At 56.8% G+C, this 13,397-nt stretch overlaps 3 protein-coding genes across 3 annotated transcripts; all 3 read left to right on the top strand.

Annotated features, from left to right (window-relative positions):
* Positions 1-2,809: 2,809 nt before the first annotated feature.
* Positions 2,810-4,693, top strand: LOC113207335 (uncharacterized). Its single transcript, XM_026423857.2, has 2 exons — positions 2,810-3,012; positions 3,272-4,693. Exons 1-2 carry the CDS (start codon positions 2,989-2,991, stop codon positions 4,682-4,684), a joined length of 1,437 nt encoding a protein of 478 aa, XP_026279642.1. The 5' UTR covers positions 2,810-2,988; the 3' UTR covers positions 4,685-4,693.
* Positions 4,694-5,393: 700 nt separating this feature from the next.
* Positions 5,394-7,425, top strand: LOC127749908 (uncharacterized). The gene is made up of 2 exons (XM_052269936.1): positions 5,394-5,488; positions 5,747-7,425. Exons 1-2 carry the CDS (start codon positions 5,435-5,437, stop codon positions 7,307-7,309), a joined length of 1,617 nt encoding a protein of 538 aa, XP_052125896.1. The 5' UTR covers positions 5,394-5,434; the 3' UTR covers positions 7,310-7,425.
* A 2,073-nt stretch (positions 7,426-9,498) lies between these two features.
* Positions 9,499-11,660, top strand: LOC127749912 (uncharacterized). The gene is made up of 2 exons (XM_052269941.1): positions 9,499-9,766; positions 9,979-11,660. Exon 2 carries the CDS (start codon positions 9,982-9,984, stop codon positions 11,386-11,388), a length of 1,407 nt encoding a protein of 468 aa, XP_052125901.1. The 5' UTR covers positions 9,499-9,766; positions 9,979-9,981; the 3' UTR covers positions 11,389-11,660.
* Positions 11,661-13,397: the final 1,737 nt, after the last annotated feature.

Genomic DNA, 13,397 nt, shown 5'->3' with positions numbered 1-13,397 from the left:
CGCCCGACCACTCCCGCCACCCCTTCAACCCCCTTGCCTCGCCTCGGCCGGGCTGTGTCCAGTAATCTTGTAATGTGTGGGAGTCTGCCATTATTCGGATTATGTCCCGAGTGGACGCCGCTGGTCCAGGCTCTCTCGCTCCCTATCTCTCTCTCGCTCCCTCTCCCGCGCCACCTCTTCCGTTCGCCGTCATTGTCTCTCTCGCTCGCGCAGAGCTCGCTCCCCCCAAGGCCTCTGGCTGCCTCTGCTTTGCTGCAGACAATGATGCTTTGTCGGAATGACTGGCAACTCTTAAACGCAGGCGTACCACCAGCAGTAGTGGACTGCCGCGCGCCCCCGCCCCGCTGCTGCTACAGCAGCACTTTGGTCTTTTCAGCCCCCTCCACACACACACACACACACACACTGGGGCGTACCACTATCCTCAAATTGGACGCCGCTATGTCCGGATATGGCCATAACTCTCCGGCGCCTGGAGCCTCAGCCTCCAGCTGCCGGCGCTGGACCAGAAGGCCGCCGCCTGCGGGGCAGTTTTTATCGTCGTAACGGGACTGGACATTGCCGTCCAGTTACATTATCGTGGAGCAGGGGATGGGGGGGAAACGCGAGGGCAAAAATATATACGCCCTAGGCGATGCGCTCTCCGAAAATATACTAGAAGTCGAGCCAGAGCCAGAAGTAGAAGTTGTTACTGCGATGTATACAGGGTGGCGCGCGGCAGTGTGCGTCCCACCTGGATTGCGCGAGCGCGCGCGCGCGCGTGTGTGTGTGTGTGTGTGTGTGTGTGTGTGTGAGCGCGCGCGGCCCCGCCCCTCCCGCCGCGGGGGTGGCGCCGCCCAATGGCGGCCCGGCGCGATATGGATCCATAACCGTGGCGTCATATTGCGGTTGCGCGAGCGGGCTGGCCAATGGGGACGCTCCCCTCCGCCGCCCTCCTCCTCCTCCTCCTCCACGCCGTGAGGGTGCCGAGGGGCGCCCCACCCCGCCCCTGCCTCACGGCCACGGCCGACTCACGGGCAGTCATGGCATTCGGGACGGAGCCAATGCGTCGTGGGGGTGGGTCGACACGGCCGACGCGCCCGCGGGATAGGCAACATCGTGATTATGGGTGCCGAGTGGTCGCCTACCCGGCCGCTGTAGTCCCCCCCCCCCACCCCCTAACGCCCTAACATGCTCGCACAGACAGCCACAGCATCACTGTGTAGGAAGACCACAGGAGTAACCGCACGAGCTTTGACACGCACGACCATGTGGCCAACCAATTTTGGGAATCCTGCACCACCGGCGGCGCAGGCGAAGGACGTTACAGCAAGGGGAAATAGGCTCCAAAAATTTGTACACCCGGAGTCGAAGTTCATGAACTTCGGCCGAAGTTCACTGAAGTTCGCTCTGTAAAATTTTATCGAAGTTCAGTGAAATTCTCCGAAGTTCGCCGAAATCCATCGAAGTTCACGGAGTTCACCGAAGTTCAAAATAAGCGTCGAAGTTCCTCGAAGTTCAAAATAAATGTTGAAGTTCCCCAAAGTTCAAAATAAATGTCGAAGTTCCCCGAAGTTCAAAATAAATCTGAGAAGTTCACTGAAGTTCCAAATATTTTAGTACATATTTACGGCTGCACTTGGTCACTTTTGTGTGCTTACTATAAGCGAGTCTCGAGCTTACTTAAAGCAGGTATCTACGGTCCGAATTAGAAAGATTACAGAGGAACAATTTTGCTTTCATATCTCTTGACCAGGTCGAAGTGCGAGAACTTCGGTCGAAGTTCCGCGAAGTTCACCGAAGTTCACCGAAGTTCTCGGAGTTCACCGAAGTTCGACGAAGTTCAAGGAAACGTACACCGAAGTTCAAGCCTATTTCCCCTTGCGTTACAGGTATAAACCGTACCGCCTGTAGGGAAATTCCATAGTTTCCGCCACTCGACCAGGCCGGCCGGCCAGCTGCGCTAATCCGTAGAACCAACCAGCGTGACGGCCACATTGGGAAGGAGAAACACCCCTTACCCTTAAACCCCAAAGTTGTTGACGAGAAGCCCCCGCGGTCTGCGCCCGGGTCGCCCGGAAAAAGTGTGCTGATGACGTCACATCGCCACACGTGGAGCGTTTGGAAGAAAAAAAGCAAGACTTATAAAAATCTCAGCAGCTGTGAGGCAGGCGGCAGGCTGCGCTGCGCGCCTCCGCTGGTGCCACTGCGCCCGGGGAGCAGGAGCAGGGAGACAAGAAGATGAACGCCGCTGCAAGAATTGGCTTCTAAAACATTCACAACTTCCCTGCTGGCTCGCTGTGGGTGCGGAAGGGAAGAAAGGGATGGGGGGGTGAGAAGGAAAGAGTGAGGATGTGTGAGAGGGGAAAGGAGGAGGAGGAGGGGGGTGGTGATAAGGGACCCCGGGTGCTCCTGGATTGGGTTGCATGGCTGGCAGTGCAACCGAGCTGCCACAACAACGTGCACATACGCATATCACACACGTACACACACCACTACTCTTTCTCAGAGAGAGGGAAAAGAGTGGCTTTTTACTAACGGACGATGCCATATTCATATTATGGTTCACGAAATACAACCTGGATATGGGCAACCGTATTCCTTAATCTCGTGGATCAAATTTGCTGAATTTTGTATAAAATCGGAGATTTCCACGGGGGTAGGGGGGGGGTGTTGACAAGTAGGGTGAACCCACTTACGGTTCAGCCAAAGGCAAGACGGCAAAGGCGTCGCCCCACACTAGAAGATTGCGGTTCAGGTAGCTTTAGTAGTATCTGAATACGCCGCCGCCGCCAGCAGCGCTCAACGAGTAGACCGTATCCCCCTCCCCGCCGCGCCGTGCTTTGTAATCCAGAAAACCAGCATGGACCTCCTCTAGTCTGTAGTCAGTCAGTCCGCTCCGCTCCGCAAGGCTGTATACTATTCTTGTCGTGTGGCCGAACGGTCGAAGTCGTCGAGCGGACATCCTCAACCGATTCAGCCCCATTTCTCGACACAGGGCGCATTATTATGGCGGCACAATCTTCAAAATTGGTTCGTGTGTATTGAAGTTAGTTACCTCATTTTGACGTCTAGGCTCAAATTCCTCCTTGGGATAAGCCGATAGCTGTTTTCTTGCATGACAAATGCCAACATGTCTCTCGGTTTCTCATTAACCTTTGAATAAGCAATCTCGTTGCTTGCTTACTTGAAATTTCTCGAAACTATGAGATTTTAGTGTAACGTAACAATATAGGTTAGCCTAACCACCATTATAACTGTTGCTCATTTTCTGTCTCTCTCGCATCCACAGAGCATTGAACAGCTGCCGGACGATGTGCTGCTGGAGATAATGAGGCACCTCGGCCGACAGGACATCTTCACCTGCCGCCTCGTGTGCAAGAAGCTGGGGGCCCTGGCGCTTCACCCAGACGTGTGGCGGCAACGGGGGCTCCACCTACAGTTCCCAAGTGAATTCGTTTGGGCCTGTCCAGTACTGCGTCTGGCACCGTGCCTGGACTGGCTGGTTGCCGAGCTACCGACGGAGGGGTGTCAGTTGGCGTACACCATTACCAGGTGTGCTGTGTCATGTTTAAACCTGGATGTACAACCTAGTGGCTCTACGCACGCAGCTGCGATGATCCGCAACCAGGAGGCGCTCGGCCGCCTCAGGGACCTTGAAGTATCGATGCCACCCTCTCCGTCGGCAGTGCTGCTTGGAACGACGGCGCTGGCGTCTGGCCTGGAAAAGCTCACTGTTACTGGTATAGTGCATTGCGCACCGAACACCATGGCGAGCGTCCTCCAGCACCGCGCCGCGTGCACGCCATCCCTCAAGTATTTTAGCTGCGAGAGGAGTACCTCGGAAGCAGATCCTTTTGTCCATTTCGTGCTGGCCACGCACGCTGCCACCCTGGAGGACGTCAACCTCGACTCCTGCTGCCACTCGGATGAGAGGGGCTGCCCGTACTCGGCCGCGACGGTGCCCCTGCTGGCCGAGATCGTGAACCTGCGGTCGCTGGAGTGCCCGCTGCTACCCGGGCTAGAGGCGCTTGCTGCGCGCGAGTCCCTGACGACCCTGATCATCAACGTGTGCGAGTCGCCCGAGCGCCCGGCCGTGATGGGCGCCTGGCAGCTCCTGCGCCGCGCCAAACAGCTCCGCGACGTGACGCTGATCTACATGGCGCCTCTCGACAGTGGAGTCGCTGACGTCGGCGGCGAGCCCTTGGTCCGAGCCCTGGTCTCCTCTGGACCTTCCCGCCTGGAGTCGCTGACGATGGTCACGACGGGCAGCTTCGACAGCCCCGAGCAGCGCCTCTCGCTGCTGCGGCCGGTGCTCGGCGTGCTGCCCTCGCTGCCGGCCCTGCGTACCCTGCACCTGGACGACGTGTCCGACGAGCTGCTGTCGGGCATCACCCCGGACGCGGTCCCGGCCCTGGAGAGGCTCGTGCTGCGCCCGCTCGGGGCAGCGCGCCCGGTGCCCCGCCATTGCGCCCATGCATGGTTGCACAAGGACGCCGTCAAGAAGCTCTCCATTGGTATACCCTCGCTACAATTCCTTGTCGTACCTTCCGTACCGAAGAACTGTCCTGGAGACCGACTTTGTGATGCGTGTGCGCTGGACTGCGACTGCGACGTGCGCCAGTGGGTTATCAAAGACTCCCAAGTTGGCTCCGGAGTTGGCTGTTATCCTTGTACTCTTATGCAACGTAATAAATGTGAGTAACCACGCAAACAGTTTCTCAATAAAGCCTGCCGTATGCCGGTAAAGCTGAGATAAGAAGAAGAATGAGGGGAACAACAAAACGGAAAGCACTGTGCTGTAGCATCGTGCCTTTCTTTTTCTTGTTTCCCGCATTCTTCTGCATTTCAGCTTTATCGAAATGCTTTATTTCCCCGAAAGATCCCGGATATGCATCGCTAATGAGTGCGAAATGCAGCCTCGAGGCAGCACATGAGTTGAAATGGTGGCGATGCGACACAGTTCCTAACAGTGGACCAGGCTGCGTGCCTTACAGTCTGCCTTTGGGCTGGGACTCGTTGGGTGGGGTGAGGAAGAAACAAACCTCTCTATGCCACGTTGAAACACACTCGGTGCGCTCAACAAAAATTACAGCTAGAAATCAGTCCCCAAGAGTGCTACTAAAGGGCGTTCGCGGACGGCAGAAGGTAAGTCTCCTTCTCCAGGACACCGTTCTCTCATGGTATAGTATCGCCACCGCCATTTTCCCCGACGGGGGGAATCACCAGAATCACTAATCCCGCCCGGGTGACCTGGGACACGGCCGCTGTTACAAGGGCTGCCCCCCCCCCTCCTCCCCCTCTGCGCCGCCTTCTTTGTTGCTGCCCCTGGCGACGACGACGACTGGGAGAGCGGTCAGGTCGAGGAGGATTGGACAACACCCGTACCCACTCGTCAGTCGCCCGCCCGCCAGTCCAGTCAGTCCAGTCGCAGTGTGCCAGTGCAGTAGTGAAGATGGCAGTCTCCAAGCAGAACGCAGTTTTCCAGCTGTCGGACCCGCCCGAATCGGTAAGCTACAATTTTCATTCCTCTGACGAATTCGAGTTCAAGCGCATACTACCGTCTCCGTCCCCTAGCGCTTACCGAGTGTATCAGAGCGAACATCAAAGTTTTGCTTGGATGCCTACCCTCTTGGGCCGCTGGGGCCACGGCGCCTTTACGGGCGGAGGGATTAGGCAAACCCGCAACTCGAAGGTTTCGCTCGTGTTCACCCGGAACATGTGTGCTCGCCGTGCCCTGATCTTACCCGACTTTGTGCCCCAACAGAGTGCTGCCATGGAAGGCTTCCCCGACGAGTTGCTGCTGTTGGTCATGAGGTTCGTGCCCGCCAAGGACCTGCTCGCCTGCCGCCTCGTGTGTAAAAAGTTCACCAGGCTCGTCGCGGACCCTGTGGTGTGGCGGCACCGCAGTGTTGACCTCAGCCGCGGCGGCGCCTTGCCGTGCGCGGTGCTTCGTCTGGCGCCGTGTCTGAACGTCATGAGCATGACCGTTCCGCTGGGGATGCGATGTCCGCACGCGTTCTACACTGAATGTGCGGCGGCAAAGCTGGTACTTCGTAGTTTGGGTTCGGGGGACGCCATTGGCCAGACAGTCGTCTCAGTGATCCGCAACCAGGAAAGGCTCGGCCGCCTGCGGAGCCTCTCGGTTGAGTTGCCGCGTGAAATGCGTTCTGCCGATGCTGCCGTCAAAGTATTGACAACGTTGGCGACAACGAGCGGCCTGGAGGAGCTGTCCATCAGCGGCAGTGCGGGCTCCATGCCCACCGAGGACAAGCTGCGCCATCTGCGCGCCGGGCCCACCCCCACTCTGAGGCGTTTCCATCTTGACTGGAGGGCAAGCATGTGGCATCATCATCCGACGGGCGATGGTGGAGACCGACTGGATCGCCAGGTGGAGGACGTCTGCAGGTTCGTGCTGGCCCAGCACGCCACCACCCTCGAAGAGATCAGCTTCAACCCCTCGTCGCCCCTCTCGACCACGCTGCAGGCGTCCCTGCTGGCCAACTTGCCCAGCCTGCACGAGCTGAGCTGCCCCGTCCTGCCCGGGTTGCCGGTCCTGGCGGCGTGCCGGTCGCTGAGGAAGCTCACCCTCATGGTGACCCGGAAGTCGGTCGGCCCCGAGACCGCCGAGTTGCTCCGCCGCGCCGAGCAGCTGCGCGACGTCACCCTGGTGTACTACACGAGCGAGCTCCTGCCCTGGACCCCCAGCACCGCCGGCGTGGACCTGGTCTGGCACTTGGCTGCGTCCGGGCGGTCCGACGTGGAGTCGCTGCGCATCGCCAACATCCCGAGTCACCTGCCCCAGCTGCGGCCGCTGCTGCGAGCGCTGCCCCTGCTGACGCGCCTGCGCCACCTCTGCGTGGAGGCGGCCCCGGACGAGCTGCTCCGGGCCATCACCCCGGTCACGACCCCGGCGCTGCAGAGCCTCGCGGTGAACCAGTCCAGGTGGGGGTGCATTCACGCCTGGCTGCACAGGCGGGAAGTCAAGACGCTCCTGGGTGAGAACCCCTCGCTTCATGTCAAAATGTGCATTGGGCGTTCAACCTGTATTGGGCGCCCCTGCGACGTGTGTGCTTACGAGTGTCACCCTGAGCTGTGGGACACTGATGCCGGCTTTTTCACGCATGACCCGAGAGGCGTGTGCCCATGTCCAGAGATCCACGATAGATATGGACCGTGGTACTACATTCCCGACATTGCAAGCCTAGAAATGCTGACGGAGAGTACGCCCAGGGGCTGGGCTGATGTGGAAAGTTTAGAGCCGGTGCAAATCATCGAGTCCTCCGAAGACAGTTTTTCTGACCCCGACTTGGATGTGGACTGGTTCTGAATTACTGTCTGATGAGTTCCTATACTGCCAGTGTATACTTGCCTTTTTGTCTTGTAATATTCTACTCTGCAGGGCGGTTATTTACTCTCCAGAGAGCCCCCCCCCCTCATGTATGTGAAAAATAAAGGCGTATACAAATAAAGAGGATTAGATTTAATTTGATTTTGTTTAGAGGCTGTCCATGTGTGACACCACGTAAAGGCAGGCATATAGCAGCGGTAAAAAAATAATTTCTTGTATTTCAAGACCTGGTCTTAAATGCCATTGGCGTTCTCCAGAAGATCCACGACTGGGTCTGGAAACACAAGAAACCTTTTTTCACCGTGTGGAGTGACAACGAACTACATACTTTCTGCAAATAACAATAAACCATAAAACAGGTATGGATGGGGGGGGGGGGGCAAATGGCTTTCAGAATGGTGTGTGATTTTCGAGAGGGTAGTATGGCTGGGGGTGATTCGATTTAATAAGAAATACTCATAGGTAGTGCGCAGGTGAGGTCTCCAGAGACAGACGATTTCCTATTCTGTTTGACCAGCCTCACAACTTTACCACCCGTGGGGTGCTGGGGAATTTAGTCGACAAGAGCACACAAACACAAACTTATAGAGTCGGTCCTCTCAAGGGGTTGCACAGCTCACGTGGGGTTGCGCAGGTTACGCAATGATTGCGCTGTTTGTGGGCCTCGAGACGAACGATATGGGGGCACTTCCCGGCCCAGATATGAGACAGACATGAGACTTCCGGCCTCAGACATGAGACTTTGCCCCTGGTGCCCCTACGACCGAGGACCGAGGTCATGTCCGGTCTCATGTCCAGACCGACGGTTCGGTTCGCCCGCAAGGAGCGCCCGGGTCCGGAGGCGCCCGGTTAGGAGGGCTGCTGACTGATTCAGAAGAGCGCCCCCCTATAGTGTATTTGGATTAACGAAGGAAGAAGAATAGCGGGTAGAACATAAAGGTTCCTGATTGGCCGAGCGCTTACCCCCACTACCAGCGTGACGTGGAGGCGGGAAGCTCTCGACTAATCGGTAACGTTTATGTTCTACCCGCTATTCTTCTTCCTCCGTTAATCGAAGTACACTATACCTTTCGCCTAGCTCCGTCCCTGTCGCACTCATAGGGCAGCCCCCCTTGAGCGCTCTTCGGAATCAGTCTGCTGGCGAGTGGTGCGACGGTCGTTTGGGCGATAGAGACAGACGTATGCTAGCAGCGGTGAGTGCGAGAGAGACGCGAGAGCTCAGCTGACTCCCGGCTTCTGGCGCCGCCGCCGCCCTCGTGCGGTGCGGCCGGTAGACCGTCCCCAGCTCGAGAGACTTTACAGAACTTCTACCTACCCTACCTCACACCACTCTTTCCCGACGAGCATCAACGCTCTCTCGCCACAGGGCGCTGGTCTGTGGCGGCGGTCAGTGGCGCCAAGACGATTTTCGCGAGGTGCAGCAAGCCGGAGGCACAACACCCGGTTATTCCACCCACACCCGGTTATTCCCCCCCCCCCCATTTTCCCTTTTTCCCCATATTTTCGCCCACTTAGGCAGGGACACCAGTGGCGGACTGGGCAGTAAAGGGAAATCTGGAAGTGGGGCCCAGTTTTTCCTACCTTCCAGGGGCAATATATACGTAATAATGCACACCAAGGCGCACATGTCTGGCCCGTTTCAATTAAGTGCATGCTTCCCAGCATGTGCCGACATTGGAACTGTATATACCGCCTGTAGAAATATGTCGCGAGCGGAGCGAGCGCGAAAATTTTTTGATTGTATGAGGTAGCTAAGAAGGCCTTCCGAGTACCGAAACGTGGGCAGGATTCCGTCGGACGCGATTTATGTACAGTGCTCTTGTAGAACAATAAAAAAACGCGAGCGAAGCGAGCGCGAAAAAAATTACATGGCGCTTGAATCTAGGGCCCAGGCCGGGGCTCCTGTCCGGTGTCGCGCTCAGGACTTGGGCCCGTGGCTCGATCTCTTCTCTCGAGCCCTTCGGGCCCGAGATGTCCGCGAGCAGGGGGCCCGGGTGAGGAATCCCACCTCCCCACATTGGCCGGTCCGCCACTGGCGGACACCCCCGCCCCTATTCCTTGCCGGTGCCGGTATACCTGCTACTCGTTCTGGTTCCCTTCCCTTTCTTTCTCCCTTTCCTTTCTCTTTCCTCTCTCTTTCCTTCTCTCCCTTTTTCCCTCTCTTTTTTTCTTCCTCCCTTCTTACACCCGGTTATTCCTACTCACACCCGGTTATTCCCATTTTAGGTGCAGCATTTGCTGCACCTCGGACCCCCTCTTGGCGCCACTGGCGGCGGTACCCACAGGCAGAATCACTCCCGCTCGCGCCCCGCTCGCCTCACCGCTCGCTCGCAGTCACGCAGTGCGCAGCTCGCGGACAAGACAAGACCAGATCTCGCCGTTTCCACTCCACGCCAGACGCCAGACGCTGCTGCCAACGCTTGCTGGAACTTGAAGGTGGGTCAGTGTCAACTCTGCAGTGAACAAACTAGAAACTCGTCGGCAGTTTATCGTCTCATATTGGCTGATCGTTGTTAACGGCGATAGTGTTGAGCACCGACCCGCAGTTTTGTGGCTTGCCATCTTGAAGCAGAGTTTGGTGATAGACATTTTCTCTCGGTCACGTCACCTTTTTGTTTCTGAAAATTTCCATTTCTGTGTTACCCTAGAACATGGAGCAGCTGCCGGACGACGTGCTGCTGGAGGTGATGCGGTACCTGACTGTGGAAGACCTCTTCGCCTGCCGCCTCGTGTGCAAGAGGCTCGGGGCCCTGGCGCTGCACCCAGACGTGTGGCGGCATCGAGATCTTAACGCCTACGGCGACCAACTCAAATGGCTGTGCCCTGTACTCCGCCTCGCGCCGTGCTTGACCACGCTGATGATGGATCTCCCAACGCCGGGGTGCCTGCTCGCGTGCACCATGGTGAAGTGTGCTGTGAGGGAGTTGTACTTGGGTGTGGTGGACGAGGGCGGCTCCATGCACGCGGCCGCTTTGATCCGCAGCCAGGAGGCGCTCGGCCGACTACGGGTCCTTCAAATAAGCTTCCCTTTGGGTTCTGATAGAGAACAAACTGCTCTGATGGGGACGGTTGCGTCAACGTCTGGCCTTGAAATGCTCATTTGCGACCATTGTTCTCCTTGTCCAGCGTCGACCATAGCAAGGCTAGTTCAGCACGGCGCCGTGACTACGTCATCCCTGAGGTATTTCATCTGCTCTCTGTTTTCCCAATCAGATTATGGTTTTGCACATTTCGTGCTTAGTTTGCACGCCGCTACCTTGGAGAAGGTTGACCTCGGCCTCGGCAGTCGCTTGTCCGACGATTACTGCCCGTACTTGAGCGAGACCGCGTCCCTGCTGGTCGGGATGCCAAACCTGCGGAAGCTAGAATGCCCCGTGCTACCGGGCTTGGAGTCACTGGTCGTATGCGAGTCCCTAACGACCCTGACCATCAATGTGTGTGCGTTACCTGACCGACGTGCCCTCGTGGGGGCTGCGAAACTCCTTCGCCGCGCCCACCAGCTGCGCGAAGTGATGTTGTACTACAGGTCATTCTTCGAAGACAGAAGCCTCCTTGATTTAGGCGTGGACTTGATCCGAGCCTTGGAATGCTCCGGACGTTCCCAGTTGGAAAAGCTGTCACTCGGAGCGTCGTGGGAATTTGCCGCTCCTCCTGACAAGATCTTCACGCTGGTCACACCACTACTCGCCACGCTGCCCTCGCTGCAGGCCCTGAAGCACCTGGCGGTGGACCCGGCACCTAGTGAACTGCTGCTAGGTATCACGCCCCAAACGACCCCGGCTCTGGAGGGCCTGGAGCTTCATCCAATTGATGACACACTTCTTCCGTGCGCTCACGCCTGGCTGCACAGCGACGCAGTCAAGAAGCTGTTCACTAACAACTCCTCACTTGAATTGTTTGTTCCAAATTTACCCAAGTACTGCCCAGATGACGAGCTGTGCGAAGTCTGTGCACTGGGCTGCCACCTGCCCCATTGGCATGACGTTGAACTCGAAAAGTTCGATCTGCTTCACGGGATTACTTGTTCACTCATTCCAAGAAATAAATTCTGTAGCTAAACATCACGCATCCTGCTGCCAAGTACTACATTGTTGTTGTGCTGAGTCAAGTTTTTTTGCTACTACGTGACCGTGCAGTGTGTGCACTTGCGATACTGTCTTTTCATAAAGAGATCACATCAATGTATCAATGTGTACAGATTTCTTAACTGCGTAGATTTAATTCTGATTCAATGAAACTATTAATTGACTAATTCCTCTTTTCAGAATACTAACTGTATTTTGCTCTGTCGACTCTGTAAATGTTTTAAATAAATTGTTGCACACCCTTACTTTTGGTCTAAAGAAACAATCCTTCCTGTGTTAACCGAATGCATGTAGCGCCGTTGTTGTTACACACTTTCCCCCAATCAAAGGATAATTGACTGCCGACTAGGCCTTCCTCCCTAAGCCCTCTCTCCTATCCCCCCCCCCAACCCCTCTCCTCTGCCTTCCTTCTCTCCTCTCACATCTCGCTCGCTCGTGGAATCAAAGTCAACCCAGAACATCATTTTCTGCGTGGCTACGTCTGAACAGCAGAAACCTGCGCGAGAGCGAGCGAAATAGAGGGGCGCGGCGTGTGTAGGAGAGAGAGTGGGAGGGAGAGAGAGAGAGAGACGAGAGATCCCCCCGGGGCTGCTCCGCCACCGGCTCCGCCACCGGGTCTGCCCGGCCCAGGCGTGTGCATGACAATGACAAACCGCGAGCAGAGAGCAGAGCAAGTCAGGCGAAAGTTGAAACGACAGAGGCCTCGGTCAGAAGAATGGATCCAGGTTCAGTACGTTCCGTAACTAGGTCGTGCTTCACTGCAGGCGAACGTGTTCACCGGTACTCACCTCACCTCGAACGCGAGATAGGCCCAAAGTAGTAGTCGGAACAAACTGCGCCCGTGCATAATGCGAGTCAGATGTGTCCTTTTCTTTCTTCCTCGCCTGCGCAGAAAACAGTAGGGGGTGCAAGTGGTTGAGACGTTTTGATTTCAGCTAGCAGGCCCGCAAAAAGTTAGCCCGTCTCTGCTCTGCTGGCGGGGCTTGGCGGGGGCTGGCAGGGCTGACGGGTTCTCGCTGTCAGCCGCAGAAGTCGCTGCCTGCTGGCAAGAACGTCTCGATGTTGAGCTCCAAGGTGGGCGAACTGGGTGAGGGAGGGGGGGGGCTGGCGAGATGTCGTCTCGCGAACTCTCCCCCGTCCCCTCGGCCCCCTTCCACGAGACGACGGTGACGTAGAGATTGTGAAAGTTTGACAGCAGAGAAATTGCAAAGGTAATTTCCCGGGATTCGCAGGGCTCCTGCTGCCGCCGCCGCTGCCGCTCTCCTGTAGAAGAAGAAGAAGAAGAGGGGGGGGGGGTGCCCCACCCCCAACGATACCCCCGCGGCGCCCATCATTCATTGCGCAGGTGCCCTAGACGCCCCTCCTCCAACCCCTTCCACACTGCCAGCCCCCCTCCCAAGAGTTAATACGTAACAGGCCACCTTCTCTTGCTGTTCTCTGAAAAATCGGGATGCGTAGGAGAAGAACATATATAGGTCTCCCTCAGTCACCCCCTGTCTTTGCTCTCCCTCTCCCCCTCCCTCTCGAGTGAGTGGGCCGATCGGGTCCACGGGGTTGGTTGCACAGGCCGCACAGCTTCGTTTATATTTCATGAACATGGGACCAGACGGGCAGATGGAGACGAGTCCTCTCGAGACAAACCGAAGACCCTCCCCACCTCCCTCCCCTTCCCCGGGCCGTCTGTCCTTTCTCCTCATCCCACCGATGCCCAATCACCATTTATTTATCCCCCACCCCTTTGCTCTTCCTTTGCCGTGCTATCGTTTCTTCTTCTTCCTCTCTATTGGTTCTCGACAGGCGGTTCTCCTTGCCTCTGCTCCATTCGTCTGCTTTTGACGGCAGAAGCACCTCCCATGTTTTGTTGTGTTGTTTCTGGTTGATTATACTTTTGCCGTTGTTCGTCGCAGGTGGTGGTTTACATAAATTGAGCGCAAAAAAAGGGGGAGAAGGACCGTAACCGTGGCGATGTTCCGTTCGTTATG

The sequence above is a fragment of the Frankliniella occidentalis genome, unplaced genomic scaffold, assembly GCF_000697945.3.
Source record: "Frankliniella occidentalis isolate FOCC.00 unplaced genomic scaffold, Focc_3.1 Scaffold106, whole genome shotgun sequence".
NCBI classification, from domain to species: domain Eukaryota; kingdom Metazoa; phylum Arthropoda; class Insecta; order Thysanoptera; family Thripidae; genus Frankliniella; species Frankliniella occidentalis.
This window is presented reverse-complemented; position numbering and strand designations above follow the sequence as displayed.